Source organism: Dasypus novemcinctus, chromosome 12 (assembly GCF_030445035.2).
Source record: "Dasypus novemcinctus isolate mDasNov1 chromosome 12, mDasNov1.1.hap2, whole genome shotgun sequence".
NCBI classification, from domain to species: Eukaryota; Metazoa; Chordata; class Mammalia; order Cingulata; family Dasypodidae; genus Dasypus; species Dasypus novemcinctus.
This window is the reverse complement of record NC_080684.1, coordinates 80,824,978-80,844,489: the sequence shown is the minus strand read 5'-3', so window position 1 is coordinate 80,844,489 and position 19,512 is coordinate 80,824,978. Positions and strand designations below refer to the sequence as shown.

Sequence of the window (19,512 nt, the reverse complement as noted above, 5' to 3'; positions counted from 1 at the left end):
AGTGCCTGTTTTCAATTCTTTTGGGTATACACCTCATAGTGAGAATGCCAGGTCATATGGTAATTCTATACTTAGCTTTCTTTTTTATTTATTTATTTATTTGTTTGTTTGTTTGTTTGTTTTATTTCTCTCCCCTTTCTCTCCCCCGCCCCACTGTCTGCTCTTTGTGTCCATCCGCTATGTCCGTTTGTATTCTTATCAACAACAATGGGAATCTGTGTCTCTTTTTGTTGTGTCATCTTGCTGCATCAGCTCTCCATGTGTGTGGTGCCACTCCTGGGGAGGCTGTGCTTTTTTCACGTGGGGTGGCTCTCCTTACAGGGTGCACTCCTTATGCATGGGGCTCCCCTATGCCAGGTACAACCCTGTGTGGCATGGCACTCCTCGTACACATCAGCACTGCGCATGGGCCATCTTACCACATGGGTCAGGAAGCCCTGGGTTTGAACCCTGGACCTCCCATGTGGTAGGTGGATGCCCTATCAGTTGAACCAAATCGCTTCCCTATACTTAGCTTTCTGAGGAAGCTCCAAACTCTCTTCTACAGAGGCTGTGCCATTTTACATGGCCATCAGCAAAGAATGTGTTCTTATCTCTCCACATCCTCTCCAACAGTTGTAATTTTCTGTTTTTTTAAACACAGCAAAAATACAAGCAAAATATAGGATAGGCGACATCTATTATTATTCCCATTTTACCAATGAGAAGATTGAGGCACAGAGAAGTTAAGTAACCTGCCCCAAGTTGCACAGGTAGTAAAGGGCAAAACTGGAATTTGAATCAAAGCAGGTTGGATTCAGATTTCATGTACTTAACCATTGCAACACTATGTGCTTTATATAAAAGAAGATTGTTCTAAAAATATCTTTTAATAGTTCTCCTTTGCTTTAGCTCATATTTTAATAAAATAGCCTTTTCTCAAGGGATATATCAGTACAGAGTCTTAAAGAGTTGTGGACAATTCATCTTTACTTGCCTGTTCAGTGAAACCCAGAAAGAACCAACATATAAACTGGCAGGACTGGAATATGCAACATCTGAAATCCTCACAGGCTTCATGTTATATGCAAACAACAATAAAACCTATAAGAAAATTAAAGGCATAAAAGATATGACATCGAAATTATACTTCATCCCCCAAAGCTCAATATTAGTTCTCAAAATAATATCATCACACTTAAAAACATTTTACTTTAGAACAGAAAAATAATGGTATTTTTCCTCCAATTCACTTTAAAGAGACATGATATGAACAAGAATTGTGCAAAGGGTATAAGAGGAAAATAAATATCATTTGGCAACAAAATTATTCAATTTTTGAAGAGTGACATTTCTTGGGCAATCAGGATTAAATTTCAGCCTTTCAAGGACCTCTGTAGCAACTACTAAATACAGACCTGGTGAATACCTAACTTTGCCTCTTGTTTCTCTCATTATATATGCCAGGGGTTGTAGCTGTTCTGTGTGCTCACTTATGCTCTTTCCCTCCTCTTCTCCCCAGCTATTCAATCCACACATACCTCTCCAGACCCTTCCTCTGAGATGAAATTTCTCCTGAAGCCTTATACTCTAGTAATTTCTAAATTCTAAAATTCTGAGAGTCAGTTTCATACAATAGTAACTATTTAGTCATAGAGTCATAGAATTTGAGATTTATAGAACCTTTATAGGAATTGTATTTTCTGCATGATTTTTCTGTGAACCACAACACCTCTAATAAAAAGAAAAGTAAGAAAAAAGAAAAAAAGACTTAACTACTCATTACTCTTTCTACCACTATGTATCTTGGCCTCAGTCAGGCTACTTTACTCATAATGGGGCTGTTTCCTCAACTGTAAAATGAAAGCATCAAATACATGTTCTATTAGTTTCTTTCTGGTTCTGAAACTTTACTTCTGGTGGAGCCTACTATTAAAGCTTCCAGTGGTAATGAACTGTTCTGTTAAGCCACAACTTCTCGAATAATAATAATAATAATAAAGTAAAAAATAAAGTTGCCAATTGGATAGCTCCTTTGTGAATCACCATTATAGCTTTAAGTTGCAGTGGTGGTACCACTAGCCTAAACTAGTGCTTCTCAAACTTGAATGTGCATACGTCATCTGGGAAATATTCTATTAAAATTTGTATTCTGAGATGTGGACCTGAGATTCCGCATTTCTAATGAGCTTCCGGGAGAAGCCAGTTCTCGACTGCACTTTGAATGGAAATGTTAGCGATCAGTCCCTGCCTCATTTGTGCAGCCATTGTCCTCCCAGAAGTTACATGTAATGTCAGGCCCATCTGCAGGAGCAGGTTCTATCTCTAATAACGTGACCAACCAGACCCAGGAGCTGGAGCACCTCAGAGGCAAGCACTGGGACACCTGAGTGGCCTCTGAGTTACAGAATTCTCAACATCCACGTGGGTCCAGTCCTTAGCACTGGGATTCTGCTTTCCGTAAGACTCAGGAGTTTTCCCAGGAACCCTAATTCTTCTTTCAAGTATGCTGCTAGGACTGAACTTGTCTTGAATGCCTGAAATAGTCTCATTTTCATTAGGAGTAGAAAGACTCCCAGAAAAGAGCACTGGCTTTGCATCTCGTATTCCCAGACTGACTGGATTTCTGCACTGTATAAACATACCTCCAGGAACCATTTCAGTTCTCTCCATGTTTGATCTTTCGCTTACTAGTTGGAATCTAACTTTTCAAAATTTTCGTGATCAGACTTCCTGACTTGATCATGTTTGTCTGAATCAGTTGTTAGTCTTCTGTGGCCCCTAAATATCATGCCTTGGACTGTCCAACTGCACTCGGCATTAACTGCCTTTGTGGCAGTGTTAATTCTCTCCAAATTAGGTTTCACATGCCAAAAAAAAAGGTGATTCTTCATTGCCCCTCCTCCTTGCTAGCTGAGTTGCTTTCCTTGAGCCTGCACAAATTATAAATATAACTCAATAATATCCTGAATATCAAATGCATTGGCTTGTGTTCCAGAGCATTCTACTGGGACCCCTGAATGTTAAAAATGGCAGGTAAATGAAGTAGAGAAAGATAAACGTCCTAAAGTGTAATCTGGAGACAAATTTGGGTAATGCAAACTTTGGTCATGGTTACATCTTTTTAAGGATAAGTAGTAGTTGTATGTCTCTCTGATTTAAATTAGTCACCCTTCAAAGTTATTTTAAAATTAGCCATTCTTCAAAGACGTATTGAATGATAGTAACTGGCAATCTCTTTAGTGCCTATTTCTAAAAGATGATGAAGTCGTTCAAAGGATGTTTACTATGTGACCAAGTTCTGATGAATAGCTTATAATGTGATGCTACCATTTTCTATTAAAGATAACTTTGCCAAATAGAATAACATAATTTCTTCCCACCAATTTAAGAAGTGAAGCTTTTCCAAACTTAACGCCAAAGTACCAGGGAATGGAGATGTTTAGCCCTCTGAATTAAAAATGTTATATAAAAATCCCCAGGGCCAGGATTTCTGCTTTGCTGCTTCCCTGCTATCTGCAGGCAGGCATTTGTTTCATTGTAATGGACAAAATGAAATGGATCAAGTGATGTTAACTGTGTTGTTACCCAAACAACCCTCTTAGTCCCAGGAGACTTCAAAGCCCTAAATTAAATACTAATTTCACTTCATTACCATCCTAGCCAGAGGCTAGAACTGCCTGCTGCGGGGACCATCATCTGAGGACTGTTTGAATCTTGGCTCTTTGCACCTAGCATTTCTGCATCCTGTGTCTCAGTTTCCTTTTCTGTAAAATGGGGATAATGACAGTACCTACCTCAGAGCATCATTGAGAGGTTAATATGGATAAAGTACTTGGAACACAGTAAGCTCTACCCGAGTGTTCACTATTGTTATTATCTTGTGGGTTTCATGAGCATCACACAGTTATTCAAATGATGAGTGGATGAGTGCTCAAATAAACCAATGCGGGAAACGGACTTTGGCCCAGTGGTTAGGGCGTCCGTCTACCATATGGGAGGTCCACGGTTCAAACCCTGGGCCTCCTTGACCCGTGTGGAGCTGGCCCATGCGCAGTGCTGATGCGCGCAAGGAGTGCCCTGCCACGCAGGGGTGTCCCCCGCGTGGGGGAGCCCCACGCGCAAGGAGTGCGCCCGTGAGGAAAGCCGCCCAGCGTGAAAAGAAAGAGCAGCCTGCCCAGGAATGGCGCCGCCCACACTTCCCGTGCCGCTGACGACAACAGAAGCGGACAAAGAAACAAGACGCAGCAAATAGACACCAAGAACAGACAACCAGGGGAGGTGGGGGGGGGGGAATTAAATAAATAAATAAATCTGTTAAAAAAATAAAAAAATAAACCAATGCTTACATCACCAAACAAATTTACTGTTGTCTGCCCGAAAAACAGAACCTTAGGTACGAAAACAATCTAGTTCTTCAAGCCACTGTTTATTGACTTTTTTTCTAACTGTGATTTATGGTAGCAAGTATATATTTTTACCATGACCCAGTGCACACATACTTATTATCCAAACTAAGGAACGGGAAAACTGTGTGTTCTGCATCTTTGTTTTCAGTTTGAGAAAACCACTCAGAGCAGCCTGTTAAACTAGAATCTGTTACTTGGTGTTCTGCTCCTAATCTCTGACACAACATTAATTGTTAGATACTACTATTGATGGGTGAAACCTATTAGTCTAATTATCAGACAGAGTTGTAATTTGAGCACTTGCTTTTGAGATGCATTTATTTTTTCTTACTGATCACAGTGCACAGATATCTCAGATCATCCTGTCCCTGATATGAATGTGAAGTTTCTATGAACTTTTAAAATGAAATTTTGTACTTTATTCCTCTTTTAAAGTAAAACAAAACAAAACAACAAAAAGAAAAACTAACTGCTTAGCTGAACATTATGTTTCACAACTATATAATCTTTCTATTTTCTTACCCTCTCTGCATGGTTATAGTCTTTTCTCATCCTGTTGGATTTCTTGCTAGCAAGTAAATAAATTCTGACATATCAACCTAAGAAATTTTGTTTTTAGCAGTACACTTCATGAAAAAAAAAAGCTTCACAAAACAAGTTTCACTTAATACATTAGATACATTCTGATATTTTGCTTCTATTTCATTTCTTTTTTTTAAAAAAAATACTGCTCATGACCTACTACATTGATTCCATGACTCATTAATAGGCTGGGAATAACAATTTGAAAACAACTGCACCAAATCCCTCATGAAAAAGACTATGGATGCATTATTCTGGAATGGACACTTAAAAATGTGCAGAGTACTTAAAAATGTGGGAAATAGCTTTAAATATTCCTGGGGAATGATATTTTAAAGTTTCTTTCTTAGTACAACTAGGAAAACATATATAATTGAGCAAGAGTTGGTAGCAGGTTGCCGGCCTCAGAGGGCAGAAAAAGGGGCCAATGTGAGAAGTGTGAGAAGCAGCACTCAAGAACAAAGAGAGGTAGGCCCAGGGGGTTTCATGATTTGACAAGAGTCACCCGAGTCAAGGAGTAGCAGAAGCTACCAGAGGCACAGCTAGAGGGGACAGCACTCAAGAGCTGAGAAGTTCAAGCATAGACCAATGCAGAAGCCAAAAACCAAATAAAAATGCTGAGAAGGGCAAAACCACATGTCAAACAATTTATGGGAAAAGCCTGAGGCTCTTCTTACGGAGAGCAGCAATCAAAGGAATACAATAGTGGAAGGTTTCTCTGCAAAAGGCTATGTTGACCAGCTCTTCCATTTGTAAAAGCTTGGCCCATTTTAAGGACTCTCCTAGAATCTGAGTCAGTGTTCAATCTCCAATAGGTCAGGGGATTGATATTGGACTCATATGCTCACCCTCTTCCTCCTAATCCCAATTAGACCCTAATCTAAATATCTATCTATACATGTGGACAAAGATATGGAAAAAATTAAAGATAAACATCAAAATAAACAGCATTTAGAGGCAAACTGATTTTTTTCCTATTTGCTATGAACTTTAATTTTTCTAGTTAGGCAGTGAACCCTTTTCTGCAGTCTCAGGTGTGTATTAAAATATCCAAAATGATATACCACTAGTAAACTTTATGAAATGCTTTTAAATAATGTTGACCAAGTGTATTACACCTATATTTGAAGATATTAAGATTTAAAACTGAAGAATAATTTTAAAATAGCTTATATATATTATTTAAATAATATAAAACAGTGATAATGACAATTTATTGAGGCAAGGAGTTTATAAGTACCTTCAATCAGAGATGAAGGAGCCATGGCACAGAAAAGTTAACTAATTTACTCAAGGTCCCAAAACTTTTAGGTGGCAGAACTGGGAATTAAGCCCAGGAATTCTGGTACCAGAATCTGTGTTCTTAATCACTACACCAATGTAAGCAAACTAAATGAAAAGAAAACCCAGCAAAGACAAAGAGAAAAATCTCAACCAATGAAAGAAGTCAGAGCATCTTCAAAACAGTGATGGTATGACTAACGGTTCAATTCTCAATGGTAACAATGGAAATCTGCTGAACAATTTCCAATGTGCTGAAATAAAATAATTGCCATTCTCAAATTCTTTACTCCCTAAAATATATATTTTACAAATAAAGGCAAAATAAACATTTATCAGACAAACCAAAATTGAGTGTTTGCCACCAGATGTTCACCCAAGGAAATTCAAAAGCATGCACTTTAATAAAAAGAAAGTGATTCTGGATAGAATGTCTAAAATTCAAGAAGGTATAAAGGACAAAGAAAATAGGATTATGTAAGAAGTTTTAAAGGAATACATTTCTTGTTTAAAACAATAACTATTATTTTGGGGGGTTAAAAAAGAAAATATGCATTATTATCATTTAAGTCATTAGGAAAATAAAGATATTCATTAAGTTTACATTTTGATAAGGTAAGGATGTTTTATGTTGTCTTGAGGATTACACTAAAAGCACAGAAATAGATCATACAATTTCCAAACCTATAAAGGTAATAAGGCAATGACAAAAGTAATTAATCCAAAAGATGGTAAGAAAGAAGGAAAAAAAGCAGAACTGGGGCAAATAAAAGCACAAAATAAGATGATAGATTTAAACCCTAATATATCAGTAATTACATCAGATGTAAATGGATCAAATTCTCCAGGCAAAATATAAATATGGTTAGACTATACTTTAAAATATCAAGTACATGCTTTTTATAAAGAAAGGTTGAAAGCAAAAGGTTGGGAAAAGATTATTGTGAAAATAATAACGAAGAGAAAGTGGTTTTCCTTTAGCAACATTAAGCAAAGCAAATTTTAAGGGGGAAAAGCTTTATTAAAGAGAGCCATGAACCAATTAAAATTGATAACATTTTCAATTTACTAAGAAGATATAACAGTTTTCAATCTGATTGCATCCAACAACACAAATTACATACAGCAAAATTTGACAAAATTAAAAGAAAATCAAAATAATGCACAATCACAGTGGGAGGTTTTAACATATTTCTTTTAGTAGTTGATTTTTTAAAAAAGGAAGATCAAATAGAAAATCAGTGAGAATATAAAGTATTTGAACAAGATTAAGAAAATTGACCTATTGTATATATATAGAACATCACTCTAAAACTGAAGATTGCACAATTTTTAAAAGAGCACATGAAAAACTTATACAATTAACCCTTTCCTGAAGGAATGTAAACAAATTTCAACAAATATCAATCATACAGAGAAAGAAATGTTTGGAATTAAAAATATACCTGAATGGTCCATGGGCCAAAGAAGACAACAAAATGGAAATTACGAAATATTTTTAGCTAAATGATAGCAACACTATAAATAAAATCTTGTGGCATTCAGTCAGGCAGTGCCTAGAGATAAGCTCATAGCCTTAAATACAAATATTAGGAGAGAAAAAAGACTGACTAAACATCTATGTCAAAAAGACAGTAGTTAAGAAAAGAATATAAAAAAAAATACATGGATTAATGAAATAAAACTAATTAATGAAAAACCTTTAGTGATAATGATCAAGATAAAAAGGAGAATACATAAATAAACAATATAAGGAATGAAAAAGGGCACATCATTACAGATGAATAAGATAGATTAAAAATATTATGAGACAAATTTTAAATAAAATGGAAAGATTCCCAGAAAAAAAAAAAAACAACAATTAAAATTAACTCAAGAAAAAATACAAAATCTAAAATAGCCTAACAACATGGTTGACAGTCAAAATATCTAACTTGGTTTGACACAGGCGCTAACTGATCAGAACAGATAATGCCCCAATCAGAACCAATACCAACTTTGAATAATTATCACTAATGCTAAGGTTCTATGAAGAACTGAATCACTGGTCATAAATTTTCTAACAAAGAACTACTAAGACCACATAGTTCTACTGATGAGTTCTGCCAAATATTCAAGGAAAAAAAAATAATTTCAAACTTACACCAATTTCTCCAGAGAACATAAAAGTGAATTTATATTTCTCAGCTCATTTTATGAGTTTAGCAAAAGCTTGATTTTTAAAATGCCTGAAAATGCAGTATGAAAAAGAGAATTTATAGCCTAGTAACAGCATTGAGAACAGATGCAAACTCTTATAAAAAAAACATTATCACACTAAATCCAAGCAAAATTAATGCATCATGACCAGTTTGAGCTTATCTGAGTAAGACAAGGTTGATTTAATATTATAAAGTCAATTAACAGGTTAAAAGAGAAAAAATCATATAATCATCTTAATAGAGTAAAATATTCATGATTACATTTTTAGCAATGTGGCAGTAAAAGGCAACTTCCTTAATTTGATAAAGTATAACTGCAAAAAATAGGGAAACATCATACAAAATGGTGACACACTGAAAATTTTCCCCTTGAAATAAGGCAAAAGACAAAAATGCTACTCTTTTTTTTTTAAAGATTTATTTATTTATTTCTCTCCCCTCCCCCCACCCAGGGTGTCTGTTTTCTGTGTCTATTTGCTGCGTCTTCTTTGTCCCCTTCTGTTGTCAGCGGCACAGGAATCTGTGTTTCTTTTGATTGCATCATCTTGCTGCGTCATCTCTCCATGTGTGCAGTGCCATTCCTGGGCAGGCTGAAATTTCTTTCATGCTGGGCAGCTCTCCTTAAGGGGTGCACTCCTTGCGCGTGGGGCTCCCCTACACGGGGGACACCCCTGCGTGGCAGGGCACTCCTTGCATGCATCAGCACTGTGCATGGGCCAGCTCCACACAGGTCAAGGAGGCCCGGGGTTTGAACCACAGACCTCCCATGTAGTAGATGGATGCCCTAACCTCTGGGCCAAGTCCACCGCCAAAAATGCTACTCTTAATCAATATCCTAATTAATATCATACCATAGATTCTATCCAACAGGGGAGAAAGAGAGCGAGCAAACAAAATCTGTCATTAGTAGCAGATAAAATTTTGTATGTTATAAGAGTCTAGAGATAGATTACTATAATTGGTAAGGTTGCAGGATATAAAGTCAATATATGAAAATGAACAGCTCTTTCATGTCAGTCAAAAACAAAATTTTAAAGAAATGTACCATTTTTATATCATAAGATCTATGAAATATCTATGAAGAAATGTATTAGTGTGAAATATTTCTATGGATAAAATTATAAAACTTTATTTTGAGACATTTAATAAGATCTAAATACATAGGAAGATAGACCATGTTCATGGATGGAAGATTCAATATTGGAAAGATGTCAATTCTGCCCAAATTGATTTACAGAATTTATATAGTCCCAGACAAATCCAAAATCACAACCAGGTTTGTATTTTAGAATTCAGCAAGCAAATTCCAAAATTTACATGGAAATGCAAAGGGCCAAGAATAGCGAAGACTGACAACAAAATAAGAATAAGATAATAGAAATAAATTGCTCTACCAAATTTAAAAAAATATATTTTAAAGTTAAAATAATTAAAATAGAATTGTATTAGTATATAATATATCCATTAAACAGAAAAGAGAGCCTAAAAGCATACCCATAAATGAAGATAAGAGCCAAACTGACTAACCTCATAGGCTGATCCCCCATTGAGATGGATTATATCCTAGTACTTAATGCAATTAGTCCTAGTAGAGTACTGAAGTCTGCCTCGTCATATAGCTACAATTGCAAGGATCAGACTCAAACCCCCTGATCAATGGCAAGGAAAGGTTGGTGCACCCTCAAATATGATTGCTGAGATAGCAAAACAGGACTGTAGCATTAGGATCTGTCACATAATGCCAGCTCTTGATCATGCTGGTAGAAGGGCTGTTGTTTCTCTAATCATGCTACTCAAAAGCTCCAATGGCCCAAGTAATGGAGTCTGACATTTGGCCCTATTAAAACCTTGTTTGTTCCTTCCACATGTGATAGACAATGGGAGAAATACATACTCGCTACTGTTTTTACAAACTGGCTTGGTGCGTGTGCTGTTTATTCCCCCATTGCTTCTATAAAATGCATATGGTAGGATTGCCTGATGAAAGACAAGATGTCCAATTCAATTTGAATTTCAGATAAAAGTTGATTTTTTTAAAGTATAAATGTGCCCCAAATATTGCACAGGGAATACTTATGCTAAAATTATTCATTGTTTTTCTGAAACTCAAATGTATTTGGATGGCCTACATTTTCATATGCTGAGTATGACAACTCTAATTTATGGACATAATATATGACAGAGCTGGTATTGCAAATGAATAGGTAAAGGGAAAGCTGTTCAATAAATATTGCCAAGGCAATTAGATTTCCTTATGCCCTATTTCACTTTTTTATTAATTGATTTAGAACTATTCATTTCTCTCATTCTAACATTTTCTGACACTGTTTTGCTTAAACTCTCTACATATGTTTGCATATAGCTGTCTTTACCACTGACATCACCTTTCTTTTAATTAGAGAAGTTGTGGGTTTACAGAACAATCATACATAAAATACATGATTCCCACACACCACCCTGTTATTAATACCTTGCATTGGTGTGGTACATTCTGAATCAAATTTTAAGGTAATATAGAATAATATTTTCAGATCCTCAGGATAAGAGAGAACAACATGTAAGAAACACTAAAAATAATAGGGAACATTAAAAAAAGACACAACAAAGAATAAAAAAGTCAAGTCAAGCCATAGAATGAGACAAGTCAAATACTGGATCAAGACAAATGTCTATCTGTAGTAGACAAAATAAATATAATGTCATCCTATGATTCAACACTACAATGAAAATGAACAAATATCACTGGCAGCTACATGGAACAATATAGAGGTATCTCACAAACATAATATTAAGCAAAGGAAGCTAGACAAAATCACAGAATGATTCAAATAGACGAAGCTAAACTATATTTTTTGATACAAAACCGAGTTTTTCCTGTGTATTCCTCCAATTGAAAAGACCTTAAAACATTCCCTTTTTATTCTAATAGAAATTCTTTACTCAAAAAAAGGGGGGTTGGGAGGCTTGCTCTTTGTTGGTTATTTTACTATTACAATTTAAAAGAGAAAAAATGAGGTATAGTCCTGTTAAGAGTGCACTAACCTCAATAATGGTAACCTTATTAAAAAATAATTATATTGCAAATATAATATTGAAAAATAATGGCAAAAAATTTTAATAAAATAAATACTAGAATTCATGATTTTCAGAGTGGGGGGGAGCTTTAAAATCTGCAGTGTAATATCCCACTTGATGCTTGAATTTCTTCGATAATAGCTCAAAACACTTATCTGACCTTCTTGCAATATTGCTCAAAGTTAATTTTGATTTTTCAAAAGCCAAATAAAATGCTGACTTTGAATGTATCCTGAAACTCTTTTACAAACATTATTATATAGTCTCATTATCTCTAATTCTATATTTGTGCAACAGATTTTTTTTGAGCCCAAGTACAAAGACTCCACTTTTATCCCTATAAATATGGCCAAAAACATTTTCATCTTGATTTCAAGGCTGAATAAAATGAAACTGATCAACTTGAACCAGATTTCCTGGTGTTTTTGTTTTTTTTTTTTTAAAGATTCAGTCACCTAGAGAATATAGACCCTATATTGCTGTATATTCTTATTTATTTGAGAAGAGGACTTTCTCTACCCTTCAAATTATAACGGTCTAGTTTAACTTTATATCTAAATGGAAAATCTAGGTCTGTAATAATACATACCATAGGCTCCGTTTCTGTTGGCGGTCTTTCCAGCGGTGGAATGTACCATTGGAAGCAAAGTTCTTTGTTTAAAGCTTGTATTGCCATGTCTGATGACATGTCGTCTATACAAGAAGAGCTGGCAGTGTACTTTGAAGATAAAAGGGAGTGGAGAGAACCCTCATGCCCTAACTAGAGAACAAACAAAAACATCAATTTAATTGCTGGTAGTGATTCATACTATATTTAAAACAAATTGATTGGCAACATTGGAAAACTGGGAATTGTCTCCGCTTGTTTTATGTAGGTAGATCTCAAAACTGCCTCTGGATTATCACAAAGAAGATTCCCCTACAGTAAAAATATGCTTCAAAACCAAGTAGACTCAACACATCTCCTCCTTTGGTGATGCCCCCAGTGAAGCTCTAATAGAAAAACGCCAATGCTATCATTTCTGCCTCAAAAGCCACCACTGCTTCTAAGAATGTCAATTTTGCTTCTGATTTATTCACTGGCAGATACACTAATGGTGTGGTTATAATTTATTTTCCATCTATTTTCCAATAGGATTTTTTTTTTTTTGCAGTGCCATATGCAAAATGAGACTGTTTTTGCACAAAGGGATTAAAATCTATTGTTCTCCCTCCAGGCTGATTTGTAAATTCAGTCCATGGTGACTTTGGACCCAACTTCTTTTATGGAACTTGGTCACTGAATCAGGATTCTTTTAGAAACATAAATGTATAGAATGTAACTGGCAACATCATAACTAATTGACTTGGTTGTTTAGTAACCAAAATAGCAATGCATGGTTGCAAACTATCAGCCAAAATATCTCGTTGGCCAGCCAGAGAGATAATAATAGTAATGATGTCTCAAGTTTAAAAAGCACCTTCTATTGAGTGCAAACTATTTTCAAAATTAACTTCTTGTAATTCCCTAGATCACAGCATGGTAGCCAAGAAGCAGTTCCTCTAATATGTCCTTTTTGACACCTGCAGCATCTCAAGATTTGGTAACCAACAGGAGCATGTCAGTGTCCAGAAATAAACGCCTAGTGTTTCTATAATGCTTTGTCCCTCCCATTATTTCTAATCCTATTCAAAATATAAAACTGTCAATGCAAGTCTTCAAAATATAGTAAAAAAGGAAATAAAGACATTGACCTTTTGAGTTGTCTACTGATAAAAGAAAAAAACACCTTGACTGAAAGGTAATATTGAATGTGAAAAAAAATTTTAAATGCCTACAGACTATCACAAAGGGATATTTTAAAAGCAGAGTCCTCATTTATTAGTCCTCTGATGCTTAGAATATGACCAAAATGCACAGCAAGAAAGACTATAAAAATTAAATAATTATTTAAAATGAGAAATTGAGAATAATTCTAAATTAGGCCGTTCACAAAATAATTCAGAAAAAAATTCTTTATATACTTCTTTCTTATATCTTTCACTTTTAAAGGTTTTGACAACTATTTTAACAAAGAATTCATGTTTAATCACAAGCTAAGTGGAGAGAAATTAAAAGCAAGTATCTTGTGAATAGATGTTATTTACTAACATAGCATTCTAATAATGGTAAAATATAACACATGTCAATATCAAAATAAGCATTTGATTTTCTATTCTCTTTAAAAAACCACAATATCTAGTTTCTAAGGGGGTTAATTATATATTGTTAATTTATGAGCTAATATTGAGTATTTTTAATATGTTTCCTTTATTCTTTGAGTGAAATGAAACAACAGGCCTACTAAGAGAACCTTAGTAATTCACAGTCCTATAACCAACACATCACTTTGCACTAGTGAAATATTTGACCTTACACAGACTGGCACAGACACCCAGTCTAAGCATGCACAACCCAGCATTGCACACAATTTAAATCATATTCTTTTGTGGGATTTTTAATGTAATTTGTTTGGCACCTTTGTTTTTCCATCACAAGGCTTCAGTAGACTTGACGCCATGCAGACTCACAACTGATGAGTACAACACGTAGTAATGATCACTTTGGAAAGGCATCTACTGCTTTGCGAGGGAAAAGCAGGCTTCAGTATCAAATGATGGAAAGAGTGTGATTGAAATAGTCTCCTGAGTGATTAAAGACTCAAAAATGTTATTACAAAAATCAATGAAGCTTGGAGTTGAGAAAAAATTCCAAAAGTTTTATGCTCATTAGCTGTCTACCATGGCGAAACAAACACATGATTACGTGGCGCCCACCTGTCAGGCAACAACAGTGTTCTCCAGAGTTGATTATCCTGGGAGAGTGTTACATTCATTATATATTAAAAAAAGAGCAAACGGTGAAACAACTCTTTGATAAAACTGCTGCCATTAGAAATGTCACATATATTTACAACATATTCAAGGTCGCACATTTGGAGCATCATCCATAGGAACCCGGTAAAGATAGGATGCGCTTAATATTGAAATACACAAGCAGAGCTCCTTTCAGAGCAGTAGTTAAGAAGTCACACAGAAGAGTTTCCAAACTTTTATAAAATATTCACAAGAATACATCCCTAAAAACGATGGTTCCAAACCTTCCTAACCCTTACCCCCTACTCCAAAACACCTGAGGCATCGGAAACACAAGGCAGTAATCCTCAGAGGTAGTCCCTGGTTCCTGAAAGAGGTGAATCAGAATCTGGGTGTAGCAGCTTGATATGGTTATGAATTTCAAAAATAGATATTGGATTATGCTTGTAATCTGATCTGTACCTGGGCATGATTGATTTATGAGTTACAATTGGTCCCCACCAAGGGGAGGGGACACACAGATAAAAGGCGTGACAAAGAACAGATTTGAGGGTTTTCTAATGTTGGAGTTTTGATATTGGAGTTTGATGCTGAAGACTTAAGCTGGAGCCCCAGGAAGGCAGCATGCAGAGGAAAGAGAAGCCAGCCCCAGGAAGAAAGGAATCTTGAACCCAGAGAAAAGTAAGCCCCAGGACCGTAGGAACCCAGGAAGCCTGAACCCTCACAGACATTGGCAGCCATCTTGCTCCAAACAGACTTTGGTGAGGGAAGTAACTTATGCTTTATGGCCTGGTATCTGTAAACTCCTACCCCAAATAAATACCCTTTATAAAAACCAACCAATTTCTGGTATTTTGCATCAGCACCCCTTTTGCTGACTAATACACTGGGATTAGATGGAAAAATTCCACCGCCCTCATACTGCTTCCTTCCATTTGGAGGGTCAGATCTTTCTACCTCTTCACTCACTCTTCTCCTTGGGGAAGAGTAGGTTGATTAGTGAATTTGGTCAAAAAGAATTTGGGGCATGCATGTTTTTGCCCCTTCTTCCCAGGAGAGAGCTCCTTGTAGGGGTGAACATTCTCTGCTCCTCCACACAACAGATTTTAAAGGGACTCTCCCCACGTGAAGAGCTTGCATGAGCCAATCAATACCTGTGGCTGGACTGGTAGATCTGTCTACTTTGCTATTCTTTACTAGGGAAATCAGTTGCCAGTAAATGTAAACCAAACCCTATAATATCAACTTTATGACTCATTAAAGTAGTCCCAATCTGTCTTGCTCTTATCTCTTATTTCTCAAATGATTTAGAATGTGGACAGGATACAGGTGCTGAGTATTGGGCATCCCATAATTCCCTGTATCTGAGAAGGGTGGGGGAGTACTTTGAGAAATTTTCCTGTATGATTCCAATACACAGCCCTAGGGGCAACCTTACAACATCAACTGAAAACTACTTCTTTCAATGAATTCTTAAAAATTCCTTAATGAGTTTTTCCACTACTTTTAAAAGCTCACAATTGATTCTTAACACAGTCACATGATTCTCTTTAGTAGAAGGGTAGGGAATGTTCAAAAAGAGTGATGTTTTAAAATTTCGAAACAGAAGGTTGTTACATTTTAGTAGGACAAGATGAGTGAGGGTCCCAATACTGGGAAAAGTCATATCTTCACATCACCTCTCTGGTATAGGTGGCAAGAGAAACATGACCATGTCCCATAAAGACAAGTTTATAAAGAAAAATTAAAGAGCTATAAGGTGAAGTCCAAAAACTTCAAAATAAATTCAAAATAGATGAGTGCATTTTTCTAGTTTCCAAAGAATTCAATGCAAACGAATTGATTTCTGCATTTCACCAACATTTAAATTGGAAACTGAAGTATGCTATATCCACATGAGTTTTCTATCAGAATCTCAAACTCTATCTACAAAGCAGAACAATACAGTGTCTTCCACAAACCTGCTTGCTCTCCTGCCACCTCCACATCTGTTAATGGTGTCACCATCCCCTAATGATCAATCAGATTCCAAATGGTGATCCTTTTCTCTACTTCAATTACCCTCTCCAAAGGGTCATCAAGTGCTTTTTTTTCTTTTTCAGTTTTACTTAAGGAATATATTTTATATCCTCTTCCTTCCCATTGCTGTGGTTATAAGTTTTATGACTTCATCATTTCACTCATGAATAACTTTCTTTCATCTTCCCTTTTCCAATCAACCCTACACATTACTGGCAATCAAACTAATATATTCTAATTTCCACCTTTCTTCTCGTATTATTAACACCACCATTTTCTCTTAAAATGTATCTCTGGAGAACTGTAATTTCCTTTTGTTCTGTTTTTCTACTACCACACCAAATCTAGGTACAGGAACTATGCCTTACCTATCTTATCTTTCTCAAACAATTAAGTGTGTCTGACATGTTGTAGGTGTTTAACATATATTTATTGAGTACACCAGCACACATATTCCAAATATGTGCCCCTATTTCAATAAAACCATTTACTTTTTCAGTATCTTCCAACTCATCAACTCTGGAAATTCATTGAAACACTATTATTCAAAACACTGGAAGGTTTAATTTTTAAAATCTTCACTTACACTCTTCTTTTTATGTCTCTTCAATGGGTACCTTAAAATAAGTTCCCAAAGAAGAATACATATCTGAGGAAGTCCATCCAATTTTATAATACTATCCAAGAGTAAAAAATAAATCTCAAATTTTTATTTCATTTAAAACTTTTACCTCTATTGTTTATTCATGTTCACAATTGCCAAAAGTATACCCAATGAGTAATTTTTATTACACATTTTTTAAAAGGTATAGAAATTATGTATAGATTTAGAAATTCTCAGTCTAGTTTTCTTACAGGGTGGCAATATTGAAGTTTGTGTAACTCATTGGTGAAACGGCTGCCCTGAGAGATGGTATATGCTGTGGAAATATAGAAAATTCTGTGACATTATGAAAATTTATGAGGACAAGCTAGTATATTTGAAATATGAATTGTCCTGAAACTCCAAAACATTTGGTAGGCCTATCTGTACATTAAAGTAGAAATTAACTTTCTTGAGACCTCTCGGGGAAGTGGAAATCTTTGTGCCAGCATTGAGGTTAATGTGCTTCCTTCAGAAAAACAAGGATGATTCCAGTAACTTTTACATAAATATTTAATGTATAAAAGTATTACCCTGGTTGATGAGTCAGGTAAGACTTTTTCTGAAAGAGGTAGGATTTCCAATCCTTGAAGAAGTTCTTTGGGAAATTGTTCAATACAAGAGGAAGAATACAGCTGTAAGAACTTTTTAAGGAAAAAATGCATTTCTCTTTGGCGCAAAATCAATCCAGAGTTGAAAAGAGAAGTGAGGAGTGTATCATCTGGCAAAGAAATTCCAGATCCTGGCTTTGGAGATGCTTCAGAAAGAAAAATACCTTTATTTAGAGTCATCTTAGATAACAGAGCGTCTTGAGATTGTTGGTATTTGCTCACTAATCGCTATAACTACATTTCCCACCTGAGCTGGGGCTGCCAATAGCAGTCCTACATTTTTAGAGCTTGTCCATTAATAGAATTGCTTCTTGCAACAGAAGGAAAGAAAATTCCAGAGGCATGTGAGGATATTGTTTCAAGTTCTAGTCTTAACAATAGTGCCAGACCTTCTGCCTAGCTGTCTTATTTGGGACTCCCCCCAACACAAACCCTAAAACAAGAATTTAGATGCAGACAGTTTATTTGAAAAAATGATCTCAGGAAGCATAAGTGAGAGAATGGAGGAAGTGTGACAGGGAAAAGGAAAGAGCCATAAAAAGTGAGTTCATGTAAGGACCATGCCTATGGACAATGAGGGCTCAATAGTCTCAGTGGGGACATCATAAAAACCTATGGAGAATTGTCCCAACCAGGAGTGGGGAAAGTACAGTGTTTATGTCCCACCTCCCTTTCCCCTAAGTTGGAGGTTACTCCTGGGTGTGTGGAATTCCTGGCTCTTCCCAGTAGCCCAGTCTGTGGGCTGGACAAACCCCAGCAACTTCAGAGAAAGCCCATTGGCAGAAGAGCAGAAAAAACTATGTGTGCTGGAAATGGGAAGTCTTAGCAGGTGAATTCAGAGGTGAGCAAGGCATCAACAGAATTTGTTTCACTGCCTTATAGCTGCTGAACTTTCCTTGCTCTTGTCCCCACCAAGATGTGTTTTTTGATGGGGACAGCTTTATGAGTGCCTGGTTATCATATTGCTAATTCCTGAAAACTGTGCTTAGCCTGTAGCTCAGCCTACTTGCTCTGACAGTTTCTCTGTCACTGGACCGTGGCATGGGTCAAATGGTCTTGTCTGATTGTATGCACTGAGTTACCAATGTCATGGGTACAGATAAAACACGGTCAGGTACGCCCTCACAGAATCACAAGAGGGATCGATGTGAAGTCAATTATACCAGTTTTTCTGGGTATTCTTTAGCCAGCATCAGTGATAAAAAATTCCACAGAGTTTAGTCTCTCATCTCAAGTCATGCATTTTCTATCTTTCATACACTGGATACTGGAACACACTTCTTAAGGCCAACATTTCATCTTGTTCCATTTGTAAACTGTCACATCGTAATCACTCTGGTTCTCTCTGAACCACAGACCACTTTGGGAGTTTTGTGAAGCCTCTGGAAACCTCCTTATAATAACATTTTTATGTTATTATATGAAATAAAATATGAGGAATTTCAAAGGCACCCAATTACATTGAAATACTCTTCTATCCAAAAGTCCTTGTATCCCAGATTAAGAACATCTAAATTTTTTATCTTCTGATGTAAGTTCATTCAGAAAGATTTCAAAAATATTTTATAATTTTCAATAAGCAGCATGACTTAAACAGGGACAGGAAAATAGTTCCTATTAAACCCACCATAAACCTACCTAGCAATTTGCTCATATTATTAATTCTTTGCAAGTGAATATAGTAGCGCAGTAGAAGGATCCACGTAATATCCACTTTGGTCTGAGCTGGTTTTTTAGCATCTGTATTCTCACAGGTGTCATCATTTTGGTATGAAAATGTACAGTCAGTCTGGAATACAACTTGGTAGTCATCTGAAAGTTAAAAAGTAGTTTTTAATACAAGTGATACTTTCCTTGAAAAATAAACCTACATGAAC

The 19,512-nt window shown here is 35.9% G+C and overlaps 1 protein-coding gene across 2 annotated transcripts in view; it reads right to left on the bottom strand.

The window, feature by feature from the left end:
- The window catches only part of CFAP54 (cilia and flagella associated protein 54), a 325,301-nt gene that overhangs the window by 38,649 nt on the left and 267,140 nt on the right, over window positions 1-19,512 (bottom strand). Inside the window, exons 62-65 of one of the 2 annotated variants that reach the window (XM_058308572.1) lie at window positions 19,274-19,447; window positions 17,558-17,781; window positions 12,117-12,287; window positions 977-1,083 (exon numbers count right to left, since the gene is read on the bottom strand). In XM_058308572.1, coding sequence (XP_058164555.1) covers window positions 977-1,083; window positions 12,117-12,287; window positions 17,558-17,781; window positions 19,274-19,447 — 676 coding nt within the window. Of the gene's footprint in view, window positions 1-976; window positions 1,084-12,116; window positions 12,288-17,557; window positions 17,782-19,273; window positions 19,448-19,512 lie in introns of those variants that run through there. The other variant, XM_058308573.2, reaches the window with a different exon arrangement.